The sequence below is a fragment of the Toxotes jaculatrix genome, chromosome 17, assembly GCF_017976425.1.
Source record: "Toxotes jaculatrix isolate fToxJac2 chromosome 17, fToxJac2.pri, whole genome shotgun sequence".
NCBI classification, from domain to species: domain Eukaryota; kingdom Metazoa; phylum Chordata; class Actinopteri; family Toxotidae; genus Toxotes; species Toxotes jaculatrix.
In genome coordinates, this window is record NC_054410.1 from 6932306 (window position 1) to 6953197 (window position 20892).

General features: G+C 43.5%; 1 protein-coding gene across 2 annotated transcripts in view; it reads right to left on the minus strand.

Moving 5' to 3' along the window:
* Window positions 1-20892, minus strand: part of ppp2r3a (protein phosphatase 2, regulatory subunit B'', alpha) — a 54496-nt gene that overhangs the window by 15476 nt on the left and 18128 nt on the right. For both annotated transcript variants that reach the window (XM_041060446.1, XM_041060447.1), the window contains one exon: window positions 3729-7361. In XM_041060446.1, the coding sequence (XP_040916380.1) occupies window positions 3729-6512 (2784 nt within the window). In that variant the 5' untranslated portion in view covers window positions 6513-7361. The remainder of the gene's footprint in view (window positions 1-3728; window positions 7362-20892) is intronic.

A 20892-nucleotide genomic window follows, 5' to 3' on the forward strand; every position in this document is an offset into this window, starting at 1 on the left:
TGTGTGTGTATTTTTGTGTATGTGCGTATCAAAAGGCTGGGTGGTGAATAAATCATTGTCCGGGCTAGCCTTGGATGGTATGAATTGTATTGGAAAACTCCTCTCACACATAGCAACACGGCCCCTGTCTCGGAGTGCATTGTGTGTGCGTGTGTGTGTGTGTGTGTGTATAAATGAATGCATTCATCTGTGTGCTTGTGCACCTAGGTTGAAACGGGCGTCTTTCCGCGCTTGGCCGAGGTTCCTGCTGTGACCTTATTTCCTGTGGAAGCAGCGGAGGAATGATGTCATCCTCACTCAACCCAGAGTCAACAACTGTATGCTGGTGGACTGACCCCCCCCCCCCTCCACACTTACCCCCACCCCACCACCCCCAGCACCATGAGTCTCTTTCTTATCTTCATTCCTTTTCTTTGCCTGCTCTTCTTCTGCTCTAACTCCCTATGAATTCCTCTTTTCTCTAAGCCAACTTCTTGGGTAACAAAAAACCTCTCTCCTGCTGTCCCGCACAGACGTTCATTCATTTGGATTTCCTGTCGTTTTTCTTTCTATTGCCACGGTTTTCTTTATTGCTCCGTCTCTCCTTTTTCAAGGTTTTCTCTCTGCCAAAAAAGTAGCAGGTTTCTGTCTTAGAGGTCAGCAGTTCACTTGGTCAGGAAACATTAGACACACTCATTCCTCTCTCAACAAAAAGCTGAAATATGCTGAACTGCCCTTGACTGGCACTTAAGTATCTCCTATCTCCTGCTCTGCTGAAAGCTGTGACTAGAAGAAGATTGCTATTGCACTATTTTTAGATGTGGATATATTGACCTGTGTTACTGTGAAACACAGAGAATGTCCCAATTATGCTCCAGACCCTGCTATAGACAAAGTAAAGAGTCAATTCCTACCACCTCCTCACGAGTTTCCTGGGGGACACCTGCACCAAACACTGACTTAACTGACCAGAGCTATTCTGGCCTAGCAACACGTCCACAGCAGTTGGCAGAAACACTCAAATCAGCAGTGGGTTAATTAAGCCATCAGAATGGCAGCTCTGGATGCAGCCAGGAGTGTACACGTGTCTGTAAATCATGTCACCATTGGCTATACTGAAACAACCCCTCTGAAACAAAGGTCAAACTTAGGTAGAGGGAGACATACTCTCAAATTTCTTGTCTCATATTTCCCCAAAAACTGAGAAAGGGAAAGAGAAAGACAGACCAAATGTCAGCTGAAGGCCACTGACCTAAAGTACCACAAACAGATTTAGTCGACTCCACTCTCAGCATCACTACTGCCACGTCTGCCCACTCTGAGTCTGACTCTTGTGGCCTCTCTGCTGATTTATACCAGCTGGCTTCCTTGTCTCCATGGAGATTAATAGGCCTGCTCTGACAGGTGCAGAAAGCCCTGTATTAGTCTGTCAGCAGCAGAATCAACAATAAACATGTGTGCACTCGTGCGCACACACACAAACACACACACACACACACTCAAATAAGGATGCTACTGCTGGAGGCCAGCATCATCCTAGAGGGCTTAACAGAACTTCCCATCAAAGCCAAGGCAGTGCCAGGCGAAGCACGGCTACAAATCTCCAAGGTGGAGTGTTTAAGTAGTTGTGTGTGAATGCAAGGGCATTTTCTCACTTGTGTGTGAGGGGGCTTGCCTTGTTTACAGTTTGATTGACAGTTTAATGCGCAACTAAGGCAGGGGGCGGGGTTGGCGCTGAGGAATATTAGCATAATTCCCAGAGTGCCAGAGTTGGTATTGGGTGTCAGAGAGCTATTCCCAAACTCAGCTGTGACCCACAGTAGCACTGGGTCAACTTACCCTCAGGCCAACAAACAGACACACATATACATGCTTGGTCAAACACACACATTCACCAACTGGGATTCATATGAATAAACCTAAATTCATATACACATGCATGAACAGCTACTTAAATGCACACATATGCATGAGCACCTGGACATGTAAGAAAGCCCGGATGCACACACAGCACACAAACAAACATGCACATCCTCGCACACCCACACATGCAGGTCCATTTACACTGTGGCGACAGTGCGTCTGTTAGCAGGATGCCATAGTACAGAGGGGTGGACAGATTTAGGTCTCCCTCACACCTACCTCTGCCAGGGGTGGAGGGGGTGGAGGGTAACGATACCATTAACACTTAGTGTGCCAACAGACACCCCCAATCTCAACCCCACCTCGCCCCACCCTTCGACCACCCTCCTGCTGTGCTCCAATCAGCACCATTCATTGGGTTGCTCTGCCCTCCACACAGCAACAACTGTTATTTCCCGCTCCCAAAATAACATAACAGCCAATCACAAGGCAGGAAAAGAAGTGGTGGTCAACATAGACCTCCTCCTTGACCGCAGGTGAAAAGGAGAAGACTAAGAAGAAAAACAAAAATGACCCAGATGCATGAAAGACAAAAATTGGAGAGAAAAACATAAAAGATGCAAGGATGGCAAGAGATTACAAGAGATTTGGAGAAAAACCAAAAAAGAGAGGAAGGAGGGATGGATAGGCAGTCAGAGGATGGAGGAGGAATGAGATCGCGTAATGATGTGTTCGGGTGCTGGCTGTTCTGTTCTGACTACGGCAGCTACCATGGTAACCTCATAAATAGGTGCCCTACATATCAGCAGGGCATAAGGTTACACAGCTCAGTAAATAAACACACACACACACAGAGCAGAAGAGTGGTGAGGAGAAGGAGGGATGGAGGGAGAACAGAAAAATAAGCAAATTAGTAAGAAAAATGAAATCAAAGGGAGCGAGACAGGGAAAAGGGAAAACACTGACAGCAGTAATGATCTGATACTCTGTGTCGGTGTTAATGTGTGTTTGTCTGTCAAGCATAATTACCTAAATCCACAATGTGCTGTTGAACACCCATATTAGAGACAGGCTGAGGTAACACCCTACACCCCCCCCCCCCCCCCCCCCCCCCTTTCTGAGTTTATTCAATGCCATGTCAGTACCTTACGCACACACACACACACACACACCCCAACTCCCTCTCTCTCTCTCTCTCTCTGTAGCACAACCCTAAATTACCTTTAAATATTCCCCAGGGAGAGCCAAAACACACACACACACACAAGCATTCACAGAACACAACACCAGGGAAGTTAGAAACCAGGAAAAGTCAACAGAGAGCCACTCCTAACACAATGAGCTGTTCTTTTCCACAAATCAGAGCACCGGTCTTTTTATTCAAGCACAGATAGGGAAACTGTATCAGCGTGTTCATCGTATTTAATGAAGACTATTCATCATGGCCCATCAATTACAGTGGCATCAACTCCATTGTGTCACAGCAATAAAATCCTCGCCTGGGCGTTTTACATGACATACACTGGAAGAAACATAGGCTGTCTTTCAGATCGTCTATTGTCAGTCTTACGCTGTCAGTCAATAGCTTTGTATTGTACCATACTCCTCATACCAGAAGTGACATTGTAATTTACAAAGCAGCAAGCTAGTGTTTTTAGCCAAACTCTTCAGATACAAAATAATAATAACTCCCTAATAACTACTAACTATATCCTAACAAGAGATTTAACAATAATGACGTCATAAGGTTGTGTGAAGGTGTGAAGATGTAATATTGTGAAGCTGTAATGTTCAGTGAATGTCTGGTTGTCACTCTGTCTGTCCATATGCTTGTGCATCAGTCACTAGTTTTAAGTCTGTCACTAGTGTGTCTGTGTGCTACTTACCCGGATCACCTCTGGAGTCTGCTGGATGAGTAGGGTTGAACCAGTGTCTCTCACAGCAGCAGGATCACCAACAGCAGTGGCAGCATCTCTTGTAGCGACTGCGGGTGGGATGGCAACCGAGGCTGGAGCATCAGGTGCAGCCACAGGTGTAAGGTCAACTGAATGTGTGGAGGAAAGCACGCTTGCAGGTGCTGCTGTTACAGGAGCAGGGATGTCACCTGTAGAAGCATCTGTAACTTTATCTGTAGCTTTGACTGTAGGCTCAGGTGTGGGTGTAGGCAGAGGTTTGGGGGCAGCATCAGATGTAGGTTTTGGTGCAGGTTCAGATGTAGCATTGCACACAGCTTCAGATGTTGTAGGTACAGGTGTCGGTGCAGGGGACACTGCAAGTGTATTATCCAGAGAATGTTTTGGCGGTACAGCTGGGGCTGCATTTGTGTGCATGGATGGAGCAGTGGGAGCAGCAGCTGGTGGATTTGTGCTCTCCAGAGGGGTATCAGCCCTGCCAGTGGTGGCCAGTGTATCCTGCAGGAGCCTCATCACCTCCCGCTCCTTGCCACATTTCCTCTCAGCACTCCCTGTGCTTCCTGCCCCAGAATCCACCAGCTCCTGGGCAAAACTCTCAATGCTCTCCAGGATCCTCAGCAAAAGGGCCCCATCCTCCTCCTCTCCTACCAAAGCTTCACAGTTCTCTCCCTGGGGGGGAGTGAGACTCATGGGAGTCCTGGAGCTAGGGCCGTTCATGGCTAACTGGCTAGCTGGCTTCTGGACTTGGAATTGGTTTATTTTGGGCTGAGTGAGGGCATCACTGGAGGTGATTCCCTGGCCCCCCTCCCTTTTCCTGGTCTTGGCTGGAAGTGGAGGTTCAGTGTTTCTAGGGTGGCTCATACTCTGAGACAGATTCTCCAAGTCCATCAGAAGCTTGTCAATGTCATCATTCCTGTGTGAGACAGCTTTGGGTGCCGAGACTGTTAGCGAGGCAGAGGAAGGCCAAGTGGGACCGAAGCTTGTGCTGACTGGCAAAGTGTTTGAGGAGTTATAGAGTGTGTGTGGTTGGGATAGGTGCATGTGCTGACTTAACACAGTCCCATTTTTGTTCTGAACAGTGTTTACCCCTCTGGCTGGAGTGAGTGTCTGTTGTGAGATTTGTTCTGGTGTCTTGCCCATATCTGCTTCCTCCTCCTCAATATAAAGAGCCTCCATGGGGGACGCTGGAGGAGTGTGTGTGTGTGGTGGGGTCGGGGAAGTACGAAGAGGGGAAGGAGACTGTGTTGGAGAGGAGCTGGATGGAGAGCAGGTGACAGATGGTGGAGAGAGTGTGTGTTGTGTGATAGAAGAAGAATGCAATGGATGCTGTAGTCCATTGGTAAGGGAACTGGTTCTGGATGGGGAGCTTTGAACTGGTTTGGTATGGATGGAGTCTGATTTCAAAGAAGATGAGGAGGAAGATGAAATGGAGGAGGGAGTAGAAGATGCAGAATGAGGAACAGTCTTTGGGATGGGAGGTGACTGCACCACATCCTCATAGCGAGGGGGTTGCTCATTGCCAAATATTGGAGAATAAGGTCCCTGTTGGATGGAGTGAAGGGTGTTGACCAACTCAGCCAAATCACTGTGCCCACTTCCAGGCGCACCCTGACCTCCCTGCCCACTGCCTCCTAAACCTCCAACCCCCTCCAGCTCCAGAGGCAGTCTTTTCAGATAGGAGCTGAGTCGGGTCATCACGGCCCGATATACGCTGTCAGGACTGGCTCCTCCATCCTCTGGCCCTCCACCTGCTTTGCGTCTGATGCACTGCTTGATGATGTCAGTGCATTTCTTTAGGTCCTCAGAACATTTAAGCAGGATGTCAAGGCAGGCACGGATGTCCTCCCCACCTGCTCCCCCAGGGCCCGCCTCTGTTCGTGTTTTCTCCAGCAGACGGGCAATGAGATTCTCCTCTCCCAGGGTGTTGAGGTACAGGGAGGCCACTGTGTTCAGACTTTGGTCTAATGACCCAATACTCGTAAGGCTGCTTGCTGAGCCACCGCCTACTTTGGTGGTGGTTGACAAGCTGCCTGAGTTGCTCTTTAGCTTTGTCTCCTCCTGGCCTGCCCCTTTCCCTAGTGCAAATGGCGGCATGTTCTCATCATTAGAAGGAGCCGTGCCATTTGTCATGCCATTAGCTGTTCCATTAGTGGTGATGTTAGAGCTGAAGTGGCCATAGATAATCTCCAGGTCAGTGGATCGTCGGCTGAAAGAATCAGGACGGACCTTACGACCTTTCCGGAAGGTGACGTGGCTGGATGAAGAGAGGCGGAGCTTGTCAAAAGAAAACTCTTTGAGCTTACCACTGGCCAGGTTGATGGCCTCTTCGGTTATGTCCTTTAGACTGCCAGAGGAGCTAAGGTTCCCAGTCGATCCTGCGCAACTTGGGGTCTTTTTACCTCGCCACGTGGGGCTGTCCTCCCCTAACGACAAATTACCACTGCTGCCCGCCCTCTCAAGACCACCATTATAACTAGTATCCATGGTAACACTAATTTTACCATGGTTATGAAGTTGCTGAGTGATCATGTTACGGGAGTGTATGGGTGAGCTGTTTGTGTCAATGTATACAGGGTCAGGGGCAACAAGCAGCTCGGAGCAGGTGCCGCGGTGCGCGACAGTACAGTCTAGACCCTGCGACAGCGCCCCACATGGCCCCGAGCAGTAGTGCACAGCATGGGAGTGAGTACGCCTGTCCACTACAACACTGTTGTAGCAGCTCACACTGCTCACCACTACGCGATAGGCTGCTGCCATGGTGACCAATGTGTTTCAGGACATAGGAAGGCCAAAATAATAGTGGAAAAAGCGTAAAACAAAAGCAAGATAAAAAAAAAAAAAAAAATCCTAATAGATTAGAGTGTTTTGTTTAAACTCCTTCACTTGAGAGGGAAAAACTGTTTATGTCCAAATAGTGAATCATCTTGCTGAAAACCGCATGGTGACAATTTTCAAAGACATACAATGCTGTAGCAAAAACAAACAAAAATCATCTGCCAACAACACCTGAAAAGAAATGTCTACAACTATGACTTCCAAAGTTGATATTCTTTCATGCTTGCACCTTAAAAAACTTGAAAGGGTTCCACTCTCATGCAGAGGCAAAGCATTCCTTGTTGGAGATCTCTGGGCCTCTTAATAACAGCTGTAAGGTTCGTCCTTTCTCCACAGGCACCTTCTCCGTTTCCTCTCTAGCAGAAGCTCATTAGCCACTAATGATAGCCGTGGAGGATGGCGACAGCGGAAGATCCAGCTGGGGTATCACCCATCCCTCCACAAAAGCAGCCCCAGGGGCTTAATCCAAGGCCAGCGAGGCCTTAACATTGCTCCAGCCTGGGCTCATCCACAATGAGACGTAGGAAGAACCTCCTTATCTCGCTCTGTTCTTTTTTTTTTTTTTGAGTCCTGAAGAAGCTGAAAGCTGTTAGCCGACTCCAACACAGCTGCAGAATAGCAGGGGACCGACCACAGATGGCCGTCTGCCTCCTTCTCTCTGTGAGTGTTTGTCTGGATCTCCGTCACTCCCGCACTCTCTCTCGCCCCTTCCGTCTCCCACTGTCAACCATGTCTCAGAGGGAGTGTGTGCTTCTGACAGGAGGGCACCACCTGTGAGTCAGAAAAGGAGGGAGGGAAGAGAGAGGGTGAGAAAGAGGGAAAGGGAAAACAGAGGAAGAAGACATAAATCATTAAGACAGTCATTAAGAAGTGGATACTTGTGAATGTGAGTGTTAAGAATGCGTGTGTACATAAATATGGAGTTGTGAATGTCCAGTCATCATGCAGATGATCAGTTGATTAGACTCTCTGTCAGCAAAAAAATCAGCAAAACCACACAACTTCTTTTTGAAAATTCAGATAAAAAGAGAGTGTGGATGATTAAACAGACTGAGCATAAAAAAAGACATGACGCCCTTTTTTCGTCACAGCAGATCTACAAAGAGTTTTCTCAAACCCCACTGAGAAATCATGACTCAGTAAAATAGAGGCAGGTGTTGTGTTAAGAGGAAACACCTGTTGCTTTCACGTTTCCATTCCTGTTTTTTCTTTTTTTTTTTTTTTTTGCCTGTGCTCCACTACAAATCTTACATGTTTGTAAAGGCAAATTGTTGGTGTGTTTGATTCTATACATTCAAGAAACAAAAAGAATGAAACAAAGAGTAAAAGACAGACAAACATTGCTAAACGGAAGTTACAGTACAGATTTGAATTTTTGGCTCGGGATTTCCAACTTTTTCAAAATGAAAAGCAGATAAACTGCTGAAGACTTCAGATTGGAGAATCATTTCTATGCAGTAGAATAAGTTAAGGAATATGTCAATACCTGAAACATGCCACATACCACACACACACTGTGCACTAAACCTGCAAGCAAGACTGATTAAAATTATTTAAAGGTCATGTAAAAGAGTGAATCTTGCTTTCTCTTTTATGTTTCTCTGTCATTCTCACTATCTCTCTCCCCCCTCTATGAATTAGTATTAGATGCCTTTGTGTCTTGGTTCCAGATTTCTTTTTTCTGTGTGTCCCTCTGTTTTCCCTCCCCCTTCACAGGGGCAACGCATTCCTCAGGGCTATGCCCACCTACACACGCATGCCCATTTATACTGTATATACATACATATATATTAACTGTAACACTGTGGTGAGACAGCACTTCTGTAGCTGCAACCACACTAATGCAATCTACCCTCAAGCCTAATCCCAACTATATAAACATACTGTACATTTTCAGAAATCCAAATGTAATACTTCTGTGCAAATTTGGATCTACAAAGAATTTGAAAATAAAACAGAAAAGTAACAATCTGAACAAGGCAAGGTCTTACACTCAAACTATTGATGTGAATTTCATATTTTTCAAGCATTTATGAAAACCTTGCCAATACTCAAGCTGATAACTTTATATAAGTTCAGGACTGCATACCTGTGGGATGCAGGATTTGCAGAATAACCATAGGAAGAAAGAACAACTCTGAGAGGTTATTACAACTTCGACTAAGAGCGCAGACATGTGATCTATACGGGGTTCTCAGGGGAATTATGGAGCGGGAGTTTCCTACTTAAAAGTGTGAAAAAGAGCAACTGGGGAGAGGGGGGAAGGAATGATTGGTGGGCTTGTGGGTGGGGGAACGAAGGGCTAGGTGGGGAGGTGGGGGGGTTGTGGCACCTGGAAAAACAGCTATTAAGACTGTATGGAAAAAACAGGCGGTCACCTCATCTCTCTGTCTCGCTTTCTCTCCACACAAACACACACACACAAAACAGCTGGATGCGGCTGAATCAGTCCCTTGAGCAGGAAATTACACTTCCTGGCAAGCAGCACTTGAAATCTCAACAGACAGTAAGAAATAAGACTATCATAGGATGGCAATCACACACACACATACACACAAACATGTCCACACTTCTCCTTACTGCACACACACGTAACATCTGTGTGTAAATCATGGTAAACGACAGCTTCCCAAAGTGATACTGAGCATGTAAACAAACTCCACTGGTGTTTATAACACTGAACAACCTCCACACACATACACATGCATACACCCACCCATGAATGTCTGCACATGCCTGACTGGCACATATTACAGAAAGAGATGATTCACTCGTGAGAGCACACACACATTCTGTGGTGTGTTGTCAAGCTTTGTCCTGAGTTAGTGGCAGCTAAGTTAGGTTTTTTTTTTCTCTGGACATATTTTATGGGCGAGTTAGCTGAGAAGGCATGGCGGTATCAGCTTTCACTTTAACACCGACAGGCCAATGCTTAAAGAAAAATCTGGAATGTCTCTGAACATGAAAAATGTAGGTCTATTTTTATGGTGTTAGAGACATTTAGAAGAAAAAAAAAAACAGGACAAAAAATGAACTCTTGGTAGCTCTCACAGGTAGGCTTATTTTTGTTTTTAATGCTAAATCTATTAATCAGATTGAAACTCACCTTTGACCTTCCTTTTTTTTTTTTTTTTAGCAAAGAGCACCATAATGCAATTTTCAGTAGAATTCTTTTCTGTCTCTTTTATCCTTTGCTTCCTCCATTTCCTATTTTTTTCCAGAGGTTTTATTGCTGCCTTTGTGCTCTGAATTTAAAGGCAGAACAAGAAAGTAGATTGGTTGATTGAGTTTCTTTGTAGATTCTTTGCGAGAGGAAATGAGGTTAGGGTTTGTGACAACCTTTCTCCTTTTCCCCCCTCTCCATCTCTCTCTCTCTCTCCATCCTCTCCATCTCTCTCCTTTTCTTTGCCTCTCTCTCCCTCCCTCCCTTCTTCTTAGCCAGTCTAAAAAAATTTTTCCTTCAACCTGACCTTCACCAGGAAGCACTAAATCACCAGAGGCCACTTCTGTCACAACCTCCAATCCAGTCACCAAAAGTATGTTTGTGTGTGTGTGTGTATGCATCAGCAAATGTGAACAGAAAGAACTTGTGTACTTTGTGCAACTTTGTCCATACTAATACATGTATGTTGTTAGGCTGTGCATGTGTGTATGTGTGTGTGTGTCAATGCATATACAGCAAGGGGCCAGGGGGGCCTCCCAGGGGAAGTGGGTCTTTGTGAAGGAGAGGGACCAAATAGGAGCCCCAAACATACCCCCAGGGAGAGAAGACAGGTCTATACTAGCCCACTCACTGTATACACATACACATACACACACAGCTTAATGCACAACTTCAGTGTTGCTACTGAGATCACACAGCGAGAACAGAGAGCTCTGCTATGCCATGCACATACTAAACAGGAGGGAGAGAGACGAGCAGCTCTGTGGGTATTGACTTCTGCCCTGCAATGAGGGGCAACAGAAGCTACAAAAGAGGGATTACTGGGCTTTATACAACATTACTCTCCTCTGAGGAAATAGCTGGAGAGACACAAACACTCAAACTCACAATGAAACACACAAATGTATGCAAACACAAAACAAATCGCAGTCTGATGGAAATAAAAATGCAACCAATTACAAGTGTCATCAACAAATGCATAAACACATTTGATCAGTTAAGATTTTTAACCATCTTCTTTCTTCTCTCCTCCCTTCCTTCTTTTCTTTCTTCATTTCATTCTCTCTTTTTCCTTTACCCACACCCTGATCTTTACAAATGTCCAACGAACTAACTGTGGGTCTGACCCACTTCTCTGCTTCTTTCTGTAATCCTCACATGAATTATTTACTCTGACTTCTAACACACACACACACACACAAACTACACATTCATACCCTCTTGAAAATAGTTAAACTTATTCTGAAGAAGAAATTGTTCATCAGCTGTGCATCAATCAACTGTCTTGCTGGCAGAGAGATAGAGGGGCAGACAGCTCTGTCCTTGTCTACCCTGGGCCATACTTCAATTATCATCATTTTCTGTGTCAGCTGCAGCTGCAAACAAAGTCAGAATGAGAAGTAAGGGAGAAAGATGGCCGAGCTGGCAGTCAGCCTGTCCAAAACAGGAAGAAGAGAAACAATTGTCTTACTTGAGCAGATGAAAAAACTGCAACCTAAGTCCACTCAGCTAGAGACAGAATCGGCAGATACATCAGAGTATTTCAATACAGTTTTTTCCTTAAATCTGGAATCACCATTAAATTAGGCAAACAACTTCCTCATGACTCCAGATTTGAATCCTACGAACACAACAACCTCTATCTCTTCAATCTTTTCTCTCTCCTCTTTCTATTGTCTAATAAAGCAAAAAATGCTGTAAAGTACTACAAGTTTAAAATGCAATATATAAAACACAGCAGGAGGTTCCTGTTCACAGAGCCAGATGTACAAGGCCATTAGTCTATCTTGAGGCAGAGGGCTGGAGTTTCGGGGGTCTGGATTACAAAAAAGCACTTGCAGGTCTCACACAGAGACCAGCACTCTGCAAACCAGATATTTGTGCACGAGCCAAAACACATGCAGGGGGGAAATCAGAGGGGATATCTGACACAATTATGGATTAAGGGATGGTGAGGGTGTCTGTGTTCATAAGCCCTCAAGCAAGGAAGAATATATCTGTTTGTTTAGACTGTACAAACAATAGAAAGATGACAGACTTAGGGACAGAGGATGTCCCTAAGATGAGTAAAGACAAGCATTCAGGTGGTTTCTGACAAATCTTTTTGAAAAAAGTTTGTAGTTAATAAATTTTCTTGCATTTGGTTTTATTTCATAGAGATAAACATTTAAAGAGCATATGTTCATTATCAAAAACTTCAAGGCTGAATTTATACAGGAGTGAGGGGTTGCGTATGTGTGTGTTTGTGTGTCTGGCAGAGACTCGGGGGTTCTCTCATTATGTCTGCCAAACTTATTGTCTGGATGAGACCCAGGCTGCTGGGAGCACAAATCACTGCACTCTGGGGACACACACACACAGATGTGTACACACACGTATGCATACACACACACACACACAGCTGCTGATGATGAAACCACGTCTGCAGGCTTGATAGAGCACACCCCAGAATAATGGCACCAGCCTTTATGGGTCAGAACAGCAGTCGGGGCTGAACAGGACTAAGCTACACGCAGGCAGACAAGAGTAGGTTTAAAGGCATTACTGCTTCTATAGGCAGCACAGATGAAACTGACTGAAGTAGATTCCACTGAAAGTCAATAAATGAAAACATTAAGCTAATGTAAGTATCCAGTGTGGGCGATGTGGAGGTAACGTTAACATTACTTTCAGTCAGCTGTCTTTGGTGTTGCTATCAGGACAGTAAATTCCTGGTTCCATGTCAGTGGTCCATCTGAATCGTCCCATAGATGTTCACTGAACAGTGATCACAGTATTGATGTTATGCAACGATATTGAGTCTCCTCTCAAAATAAACCCAGAAAATGAAAAGTATTTTAGGGAACAAGTGAGTGAAACCAGCTTCTGAATGACTCACTGCTCTGCAGTGAACAGCACAGGTAACTGCAGTAAGGTTAGCAGGAACAACTGGACTAGGTTAGATTAGAGAAAGTTTGGGAATGCTAACTGAATTTACTCAGGTGGGTCAATCTGTACTACTGCAGAGCAGACCACCTTGGGAGAGACACCTGTAGCCACATGCACAAAGCTGGTGACAGCTCTAGCCTCAAAATGCACTGAAGACATACGAATTAAAAAATAATTACAAAAATAAGACTGAGAAACACGTCACCGATGAAAACTAGACTAAAATGTCTTTAGTTTTTGTCAACTAAAACGAGACTAAAACTAACATAAATCAAATTACGAAAAACAATAAACATTTTCTACAAAAGACTTAAGACTAAAACTAAAACAAAACCAGCTGCCAAAAATTAACACTGGGACACACACTCACACACACGTGCATCTACACTCACACATACAAACACAATATATCCCCTGAGGGAAGGTGTTGAGGGCAGCAAAGAGGATGTTTTTGTGCTTCTGAGCAGATGAAGGAAAACACTGACTCACATCTTTTCTTATCCTTAAATGTTTCCTGGTTAAAACGGCTTGGCCTTATAAGGCTAACACACACAGAGTCTTGATTTCACACACACACACACAGACAGACAGACACAGACACACACACACACACACACACACACAGATCCTGCTGTTCCACTGCAGAGGGCAGAAAAAACATGCTGTAAATACACAACACTGTCGGCCACATGAGATGATGATGATGAAAGCTGGCATCGGCTTCAGAACACACACATGTACACACATTTTTGTACATATACACAGATAGCAAAGACTATACAAACACAATTGCAGATATGTCCAAGATAAGTCACATATATCTCTGCACATACTCACATAGAAGTAAAAACATGCGCACACCTACACACACAAACAAACAAACACCCACACACAGCTACACACACACATCTGTCCACCCTGCCTAGCCTGGAGCTCACTATGACCGGGTCCCTGCATTGCAGCTAATTTAAAAAGCACATTTTGGGTGATGTCATGCTCTTGGCTGCATTTTCTGTTAATGTACACAGAGACACACAAATCAGACATCAGACACACACATGCCCACACAAACACGCACACTTGCACAGAGGACAAAGGACACACACAAATAAATCTAATGTAATGCACAAAGACAGCTGACCTGGATTCAGCCAGTCAACAGTTTATTCCTGCTACCACCTACAACCCAGACCCAAAGGCAACCAGCTCTAACAAGAAACCAGACAACTGAATGCGCACACATCCAAGATCTTACACTGTGACATGAGGAAATAATGAAGAGACGAAAAGGTTGTGTGTTTGGAGCAGCGAGGCTCAAAATCAATGAAGTACAGCACTGATTGATCTGTGGCATCTATAACAAGGGATAGATCACTTGGCCCATCAATGTACACTGAGAAATCACAGAGAACAATGCACTTCTCTAGCAGAAACACCTCTGTGCCACGGTCCACCAAAGAAATGCAACAGAGAACCGAAACAAGCAGCTCTGATTTCAGTTTAAATGTCACTGATGGCTGGATACTGTTTTTTTTTTTTTTTTTTCAGTCTCTGGCTTTTTAATGGAGCATAATTGGGCACTGATGGCAGAGGTAACCTGAGCTCAGTGAATTGCAACAGACATCATAAATCATAAATGGATTGTGCTTTATACAGCCGTAACTCATCAATAAAAAAATTCCTCAATCCTCCTCAATGCTAATGTTCCTGATCAGCTCTGGACACCTCTAATAAACATATTTAGGAAAAGATGCACTTGGCTGTGGTGACAGCAGTGCTAATTTATCAGGTAAACTTTGCTTTCTTGGCTTAATGTGATTTTTATCTGGTCAGAGAGGCCTTGGCTGAAGTTGGATAGTGAACCATTTACAATCTAGATTTATCACAGCTCCAGCAGTACAAAAATAACTAACACCAATGTGACAAATAAACCAGGGGCAACAACACTACTAATTATGAGGTGTTGAGCGTTCAGGCACACTCAAAGCCCAAAAAGGAAAAGAAGTAGACCAAAACTAGACGACATGGAGCCAGAACCAGATCAAATCCCAGATTCACTGCTGGTCAGAGCTGAAAGACTTGTTCCAGAAAGTTCTGAACTCAGACATTCCCCAGATACCACAGTGCTTTTATACTAACAGACATCATTCAAAGAGTAACACAAAGAGCAAGACCACTCAAAGAAACACAACACACAGACACACACATATTCCTCGATGAGGGATATCGAGCTCAAATCTCAAACACTTGTGAAAGGAAAGTGCCATCACAGACATCGGCACTAAACTGACAAGATGATGGGTCTGCCCACAAGCAGGTGATGTGCGAGGCATCAGAGGGGGCCGCCAGTTAAGTCTGGATCTACGGTGTTAGGTGTCTAGGGAGCAGGTGTGGCATGACAGGTTGTGAAATGACAGCATTATGTCTGTACACAAACACAGATACAATGACTAGTGAGGGTGAGTTGAACACAAGGGAGGGAGAAGCAAAAGCAGAAGAGCAGGAGAGGAAGCAAGCTTCGCCACGACAAATTCTGAAAACTGTCTGATGCTATTTCATATCCAATCACTTTCTCACGTTATTGAACCAAAGGAAAGCAGCTGCAAACCACCTGAAACCAGCCTTTTAGGAAGACAGAAGTAAGAGTACAGGTTATTATCACTACTGTTATTACATTCTCCGATGTTCTGAAAATACACAGGTTTCAATTTTTTTTTTTTTAATAATGCAGGGGTTGGAGTAAGGTTTTCCATAGAGAAAGATTCAAAAATCAGTATGTCTACATATAAATGTTGATAAAGAGATTACATCATAGACTTGAGAGGGTGTGTCCTTGAAAGTTGCTCAGCTTTTAATCAAATTGGATGGATATGGTAGTTTGTTTTTTTTATAAAGACGGAACAGCTGGAAAATAGCAAGAAAAATAGCTACAATGATTTTCATCATCAATTAATCAACTGTTTTGTATATAAATTGATGAACGACAATTGTCTTACCAACAATCCAAAATGCAAAGACTTATATTTGACATTTTTGTTTTAAAAAAAAAAAACAACTATTCAATTATTTTAAAAGTTGCTAATTGTTATACCACTAACTGATTAATCAACTGATCGTAGCTCTAAAAAACAGCAGGTACAGGTATGTGAAAAAGAAAATGTAAAATGTTAACTCCAGCTCTTTTAAGTTAAATTACATATTAAAAAGTATAATATTCTGGCCTCCCTGTTAATGGAGTCTGGACATCCAAAAAGTAGCATCTTAAAGATATGTACACAATGTGACAGGAAGACGCATAAAAAAGCATTCATTCTCACTCTATTCACGACGTCCTGTCCAAACATAATGTCTTTTCAGACGTGTTTGTGTTCAGCGGGCAGTTACATGTAGGCAGTCGGACAATGTGTTTATAATGAAAGAAAGAGTAGAGATCTCCAGATTTTAACAGAAATCCATATAAGAGCATGTTTAGACTGGAGAGCTGAAGCTAGACTAACTAGTCTGAGGGCCATCTATCTGTGTGAGTATGTGTGTGTGTCTGTGTGTGAGTTGACTGCTGTCCCTGTCCATCAGAGGGTCATATGAGGAGCAGATTAGGGTTTCTAACCGCAAACCCCTGTCGCCATGGGCCCATCGTCACGGAGACGGTGAGGAGAGTCATCGTGATCCGAACCACCACTGACTCACCCCTCCTTATCTTGCCGCCATGAGCACGAATCCACACACACACACATGCACACACACACACACACACACACACACACACACACACACACACACACACACACACACACACACACACACACACACTCAGAACCACATCTAAATCAGGACTTTGTGGCGCAGCCTCACGACAGTCTCACGTGTTCTTCATCTCTTCTCCTGCCGCAACATCTCAACCACTCATGTCAGCTTGAGCCAGAGCAAATTAACGCTAATCATCCAAATTAGTGTTGCAACTAGTGATTGTTTTTATTATCAATTCTAATTGTTGTCTCAATGAAGCCAGTGATCATGTATACTATAAAATGTCAGATGACTTGTTGTGCCCGACCTTTTTGATTTTATGAATCTATAAAAAAACAGCTAAAGGGCCAGAGGGATAACATGTGAACAATCAAACATGTGAACACTAGTATACTGGTTAAATTGAATTGTGTCTTCAAGTTTGATTGTTGGATGTGTACTGTATTATTCTTTTTATATGACTTTGTATACGATGTTGTGTGCCATGAATTTCACATGATAAAATGTGATGATATGTTATTTTATCCCAATTCTAGGCTTTTTAACATCTGAGCATGGACAACAGATGAAAATGAGCCTTTTAAGTGAACTCCGGCTCATTTACAATTCCCTTTTTTGTGTTGCTCAGTGAAAATTGTCTCATAAATGAACTGTTGAAATAAAACAAATGAGAACACAGATGAGAACACTTATTTCCAACATGGTCCTCAGATATTAAAAGTCAGACACAAAGCATAAAATTAAACAGCAGCGTCTTAAGACCAAAACTATTAGCACAAGTTCCTTTTCATGAATAACCAGTCGCGTTACTCGACCAAAAAAAACCTCTGACCTGACCTCTGAAAGTCCCTCTTATTTTTGTCAGCTTTATATTTAATCGAAAATTGTTCCCCAGTACAACATGAGTATGTCAAATGAGCTTCTGACTACATCTGAACCATCAGTCCAAAACCCAAAGATATTACATTTCTAATTATGTAAAAGTGAAAAAAATAAAACTGAAAATCATCACATTTGAGAAGTTGGAACTAAATAATTTTAGTTTTCTGATTTTGATTTTAATACTCTAATTAAATAACATGACGTGGAAGGTACAGAGTCTCTGAGAGGCCTTTATATGATTTTACGGTCTTTTCCACCTTCTATATACTGAATGTGGAGCTGAAGATCAAAATTTAACAGCAGATCAAATAAGTCTGCAAGATGAATGGTCAAGACTGAATCACTAAACACCTCATACTGCCACTTTTTACTGACCATTGGCTTCAACCAACCCTCTAATCAAGATTTCCATGATGTATGCTGGGACGGCAAATTTGGGATTCAGTCATCCCAACAGCCCTCCAGTTTATCCCTACTATTAGTGGATTCTGTCTACCTCAAGGAGCCTGAGTCAGTGCCATGCAATGCTACAGTTATTGTAGTATTGCTCCAACAGAGGAACCATTCATTGACTGGCCTGTGAGCCATTTTGGGTTTGAGATCTTCATGGAAAACCAGAAAGGCAGAGCAAGTGTCAACTAACCACAGTTTTTAATTTGATCAATTTTGACTTAGTCACTTTTTTTCAGATTTTTTTTAAATCATTCGGTACAAAGCAGTGTTGCTTGACTTTCAGAATTACCCAACACGACTAAAACATATTTTTTCAACATCTTCATCCTCCTTTTCGAAACAGTTTTACTGTACTGTACAGTTTCAGCAGGACCAGCCCTGACACTCCTTGGGACCAGCTGTCACTTTAAGCCTGTTAGGGGGTATTTACAACCCTACATACAAACAAGACTATAAAACTGGACTCCCCTAACCTCTCCCTCAACTCTCCTCCCTCCCCTCTATTAAACTTGTGGCTGTGCGCAACCTCAACTGAAGGAAAATTAGGGGGAACAACAGTAAAGACACAACATGAAGATTTAATAAACAGCTTATGGGATTCATTACAGCTAAGGATGAAAGCAAGGCTTAAAGAAAGTAACTGGATTGCTCATTTATAAGCCCAGTTAACCCTATTAATAAATGTATTAGCACAAACACACATAATGAAAAACACACAAGTCTCCCTCTCTCTAGCTCTGTCTCTTTCAAGCACACAAACACACACACACACACACACACATACAGACACATACACACATGCCACATCCTCTGTTACTGGGTTATTTTCTTCCCTAGTGTTTAGAGGCTATTCTTGGAGTTGTGTTTGTGCATGTGACCCTGGTCGCTGCTCATGGTCAAACGTCCGGCTGCCGTTTCATCTCAGGGTACGTATGTGTGCACATGTTTGTTGGTATCACTGTCTCTGACTGTGTCAGACACAACCTTACCCACAGAGAGGGGGCCATGTTCACACCTTTGGGTCCATACTACTTTGAGCCATCACTCATCTCCTCTTGTCTTCTTCCCAACCACCCTCCTCTTCTTTTCTCTTTCATTTCTTAATCAACACCTCTTTGTCTTTATTCACCCTGCGAATCAAACCCCCACAACCTCTTTGACACTAACAGTATCTCTCCCTTTCTCTCATCTCCTCTTTTGTGTACTCATGTTTTGCTGGTCCCTTTCCTGACATTTAATTCCATCTGTTTGAAACATCAGCGCACACCAGGGTTTTCATTCACTTACCCATAAACCCTCAGCGTATGCCAAGCACATACACGCTCTGGCTGGGATGTGGGTTTAACTGAGCGTGTGGCTGTGGCACTGAAGCTAAGCCAGAGGTTTAGGTCTAGACTTTCCTAATAAGAAGCAGCCTTCATGTACGTCAAGCCACAGCTGAAGTCTGGGATATTACATACATGAGTCCACATGGTTGCATCCATGCAAATCTGCAGTAAACCATACACAAAGAGCATCATAGGCTCTTTGTAAGAGCTGAGAAATGGGCTGTGACTGGGTAATTCTTAAATTTCATGTGTGTCACAGTAAAACATCTAGAGCTGGTCACATCTTGAGTTCAAGGTAAAACAGATTAGTGAGTGGTGAACATTAAACCGAGTTGCATTATTATGGAAGAGTAAAAAAAAACAGAATTTTGACACATTTTCTTTAAAAATAACAAACATGATTAATCAATCATCAAAATGGTTGTATGATGGATTTCAGAATGGCCGGTGTACCTCAATGTAGGTGAACAAAAAGGGAAAGGTGAAGTAGAAAAGTTATCAACAAAAATGGTGGGAAAGCTCTGTTTTAAAGCAGGAAGCAGCAGGTGAAGCAGAAGAAGACAGAAGGAGGGAAGTCAAAGTAAACACGCTGTGAACAAAAAGCAATAAGAAAGCACACTAGAGTAAAACAAGAATTATAAGACATAATGAAAAGAGCTTGTTTGTCCAACCAGGTTAGAAAACTGGGTTTGGTCACAGCAAAGATTCAAAGTAAACATAAGAAGAGAAGGAGAGGCACAGAGTGTTTTTTCTGCTTCCCAAAAATAGCTGCAGGCTGTATTTACGTATATCTACGGTGTGTGTGTGTGTGTGTGTGTGTGTGTGTGTGTCTGTGCACATGTGTTTGTAATATGGCAGCACAAAGATTTACTACATGAGCTGACTTGAGTACGGCTTATTAGACTGCAATGATGTCAAACCAGGACTTAACAGAGAGCCAAGGGGGGAGGGGGCCTACCTTTCTCTGCTGTCATCGCACACACACATGAAGACACGCACATGCACAAATACACGCACAGAACTTCTTGACAGGACGCCCAGTCTCTTCTAGGCCAAATCTACAAAGTAGATGGTGATCTCATGTGAGCCTACCCTGAATATGTTTAAAGTATCTACCCAGGGGCAACATATATTCACACACACTTTGTTCCTGGTTTGTTTCTGTCACCTGGAGGCTGAGGAACATAACAAGACCTCTGGTTGTAGGCCAGCATGTCAAGAGTAGAAAGACAATGGCCACAGCATGTATGACTCACCATGCCACACACACACCCACACACACACACATAGCCTCCCTTGGGTTAGGCTTAGAAAAGAATATTCCCTCATTATAGCAGCAGAGGAGCAGTTCAAAGCCAGAGTGGGAACCCTGTGCTGTTACTATGGTTCTAGCTGGCTGCAAGCCTGGACCATCACACTGACTACTGTCACAATTTATCATACTAACACACTGACCAACAGCCTGACAAGTCACACACACATACACAGTCATCCCTTCTGCCAACAGTGGACAATTATAGACTATTACTTGATCATCAGGAAGTGATCGTGTAAAGTTAATGAGCCTAGAAGTACTGTTTATTTATATACATTTATATCATGCAGTGTTAAAGTCACACAGGATGGATGGTACTGATGAGAAAGATTAACAACTTGCGGGAACTCACGTGATCAAGAACTGCAGGCATAATGCAAACACAGGAAAAAAACTCAGCATAGTCTAAATAGGCGAGCCTGGAGCTGCTTTTTAAAGGGAGTGGGGGTGAGTTCCAGACCTCAAAAACTGATCAGCCTTGGTTTC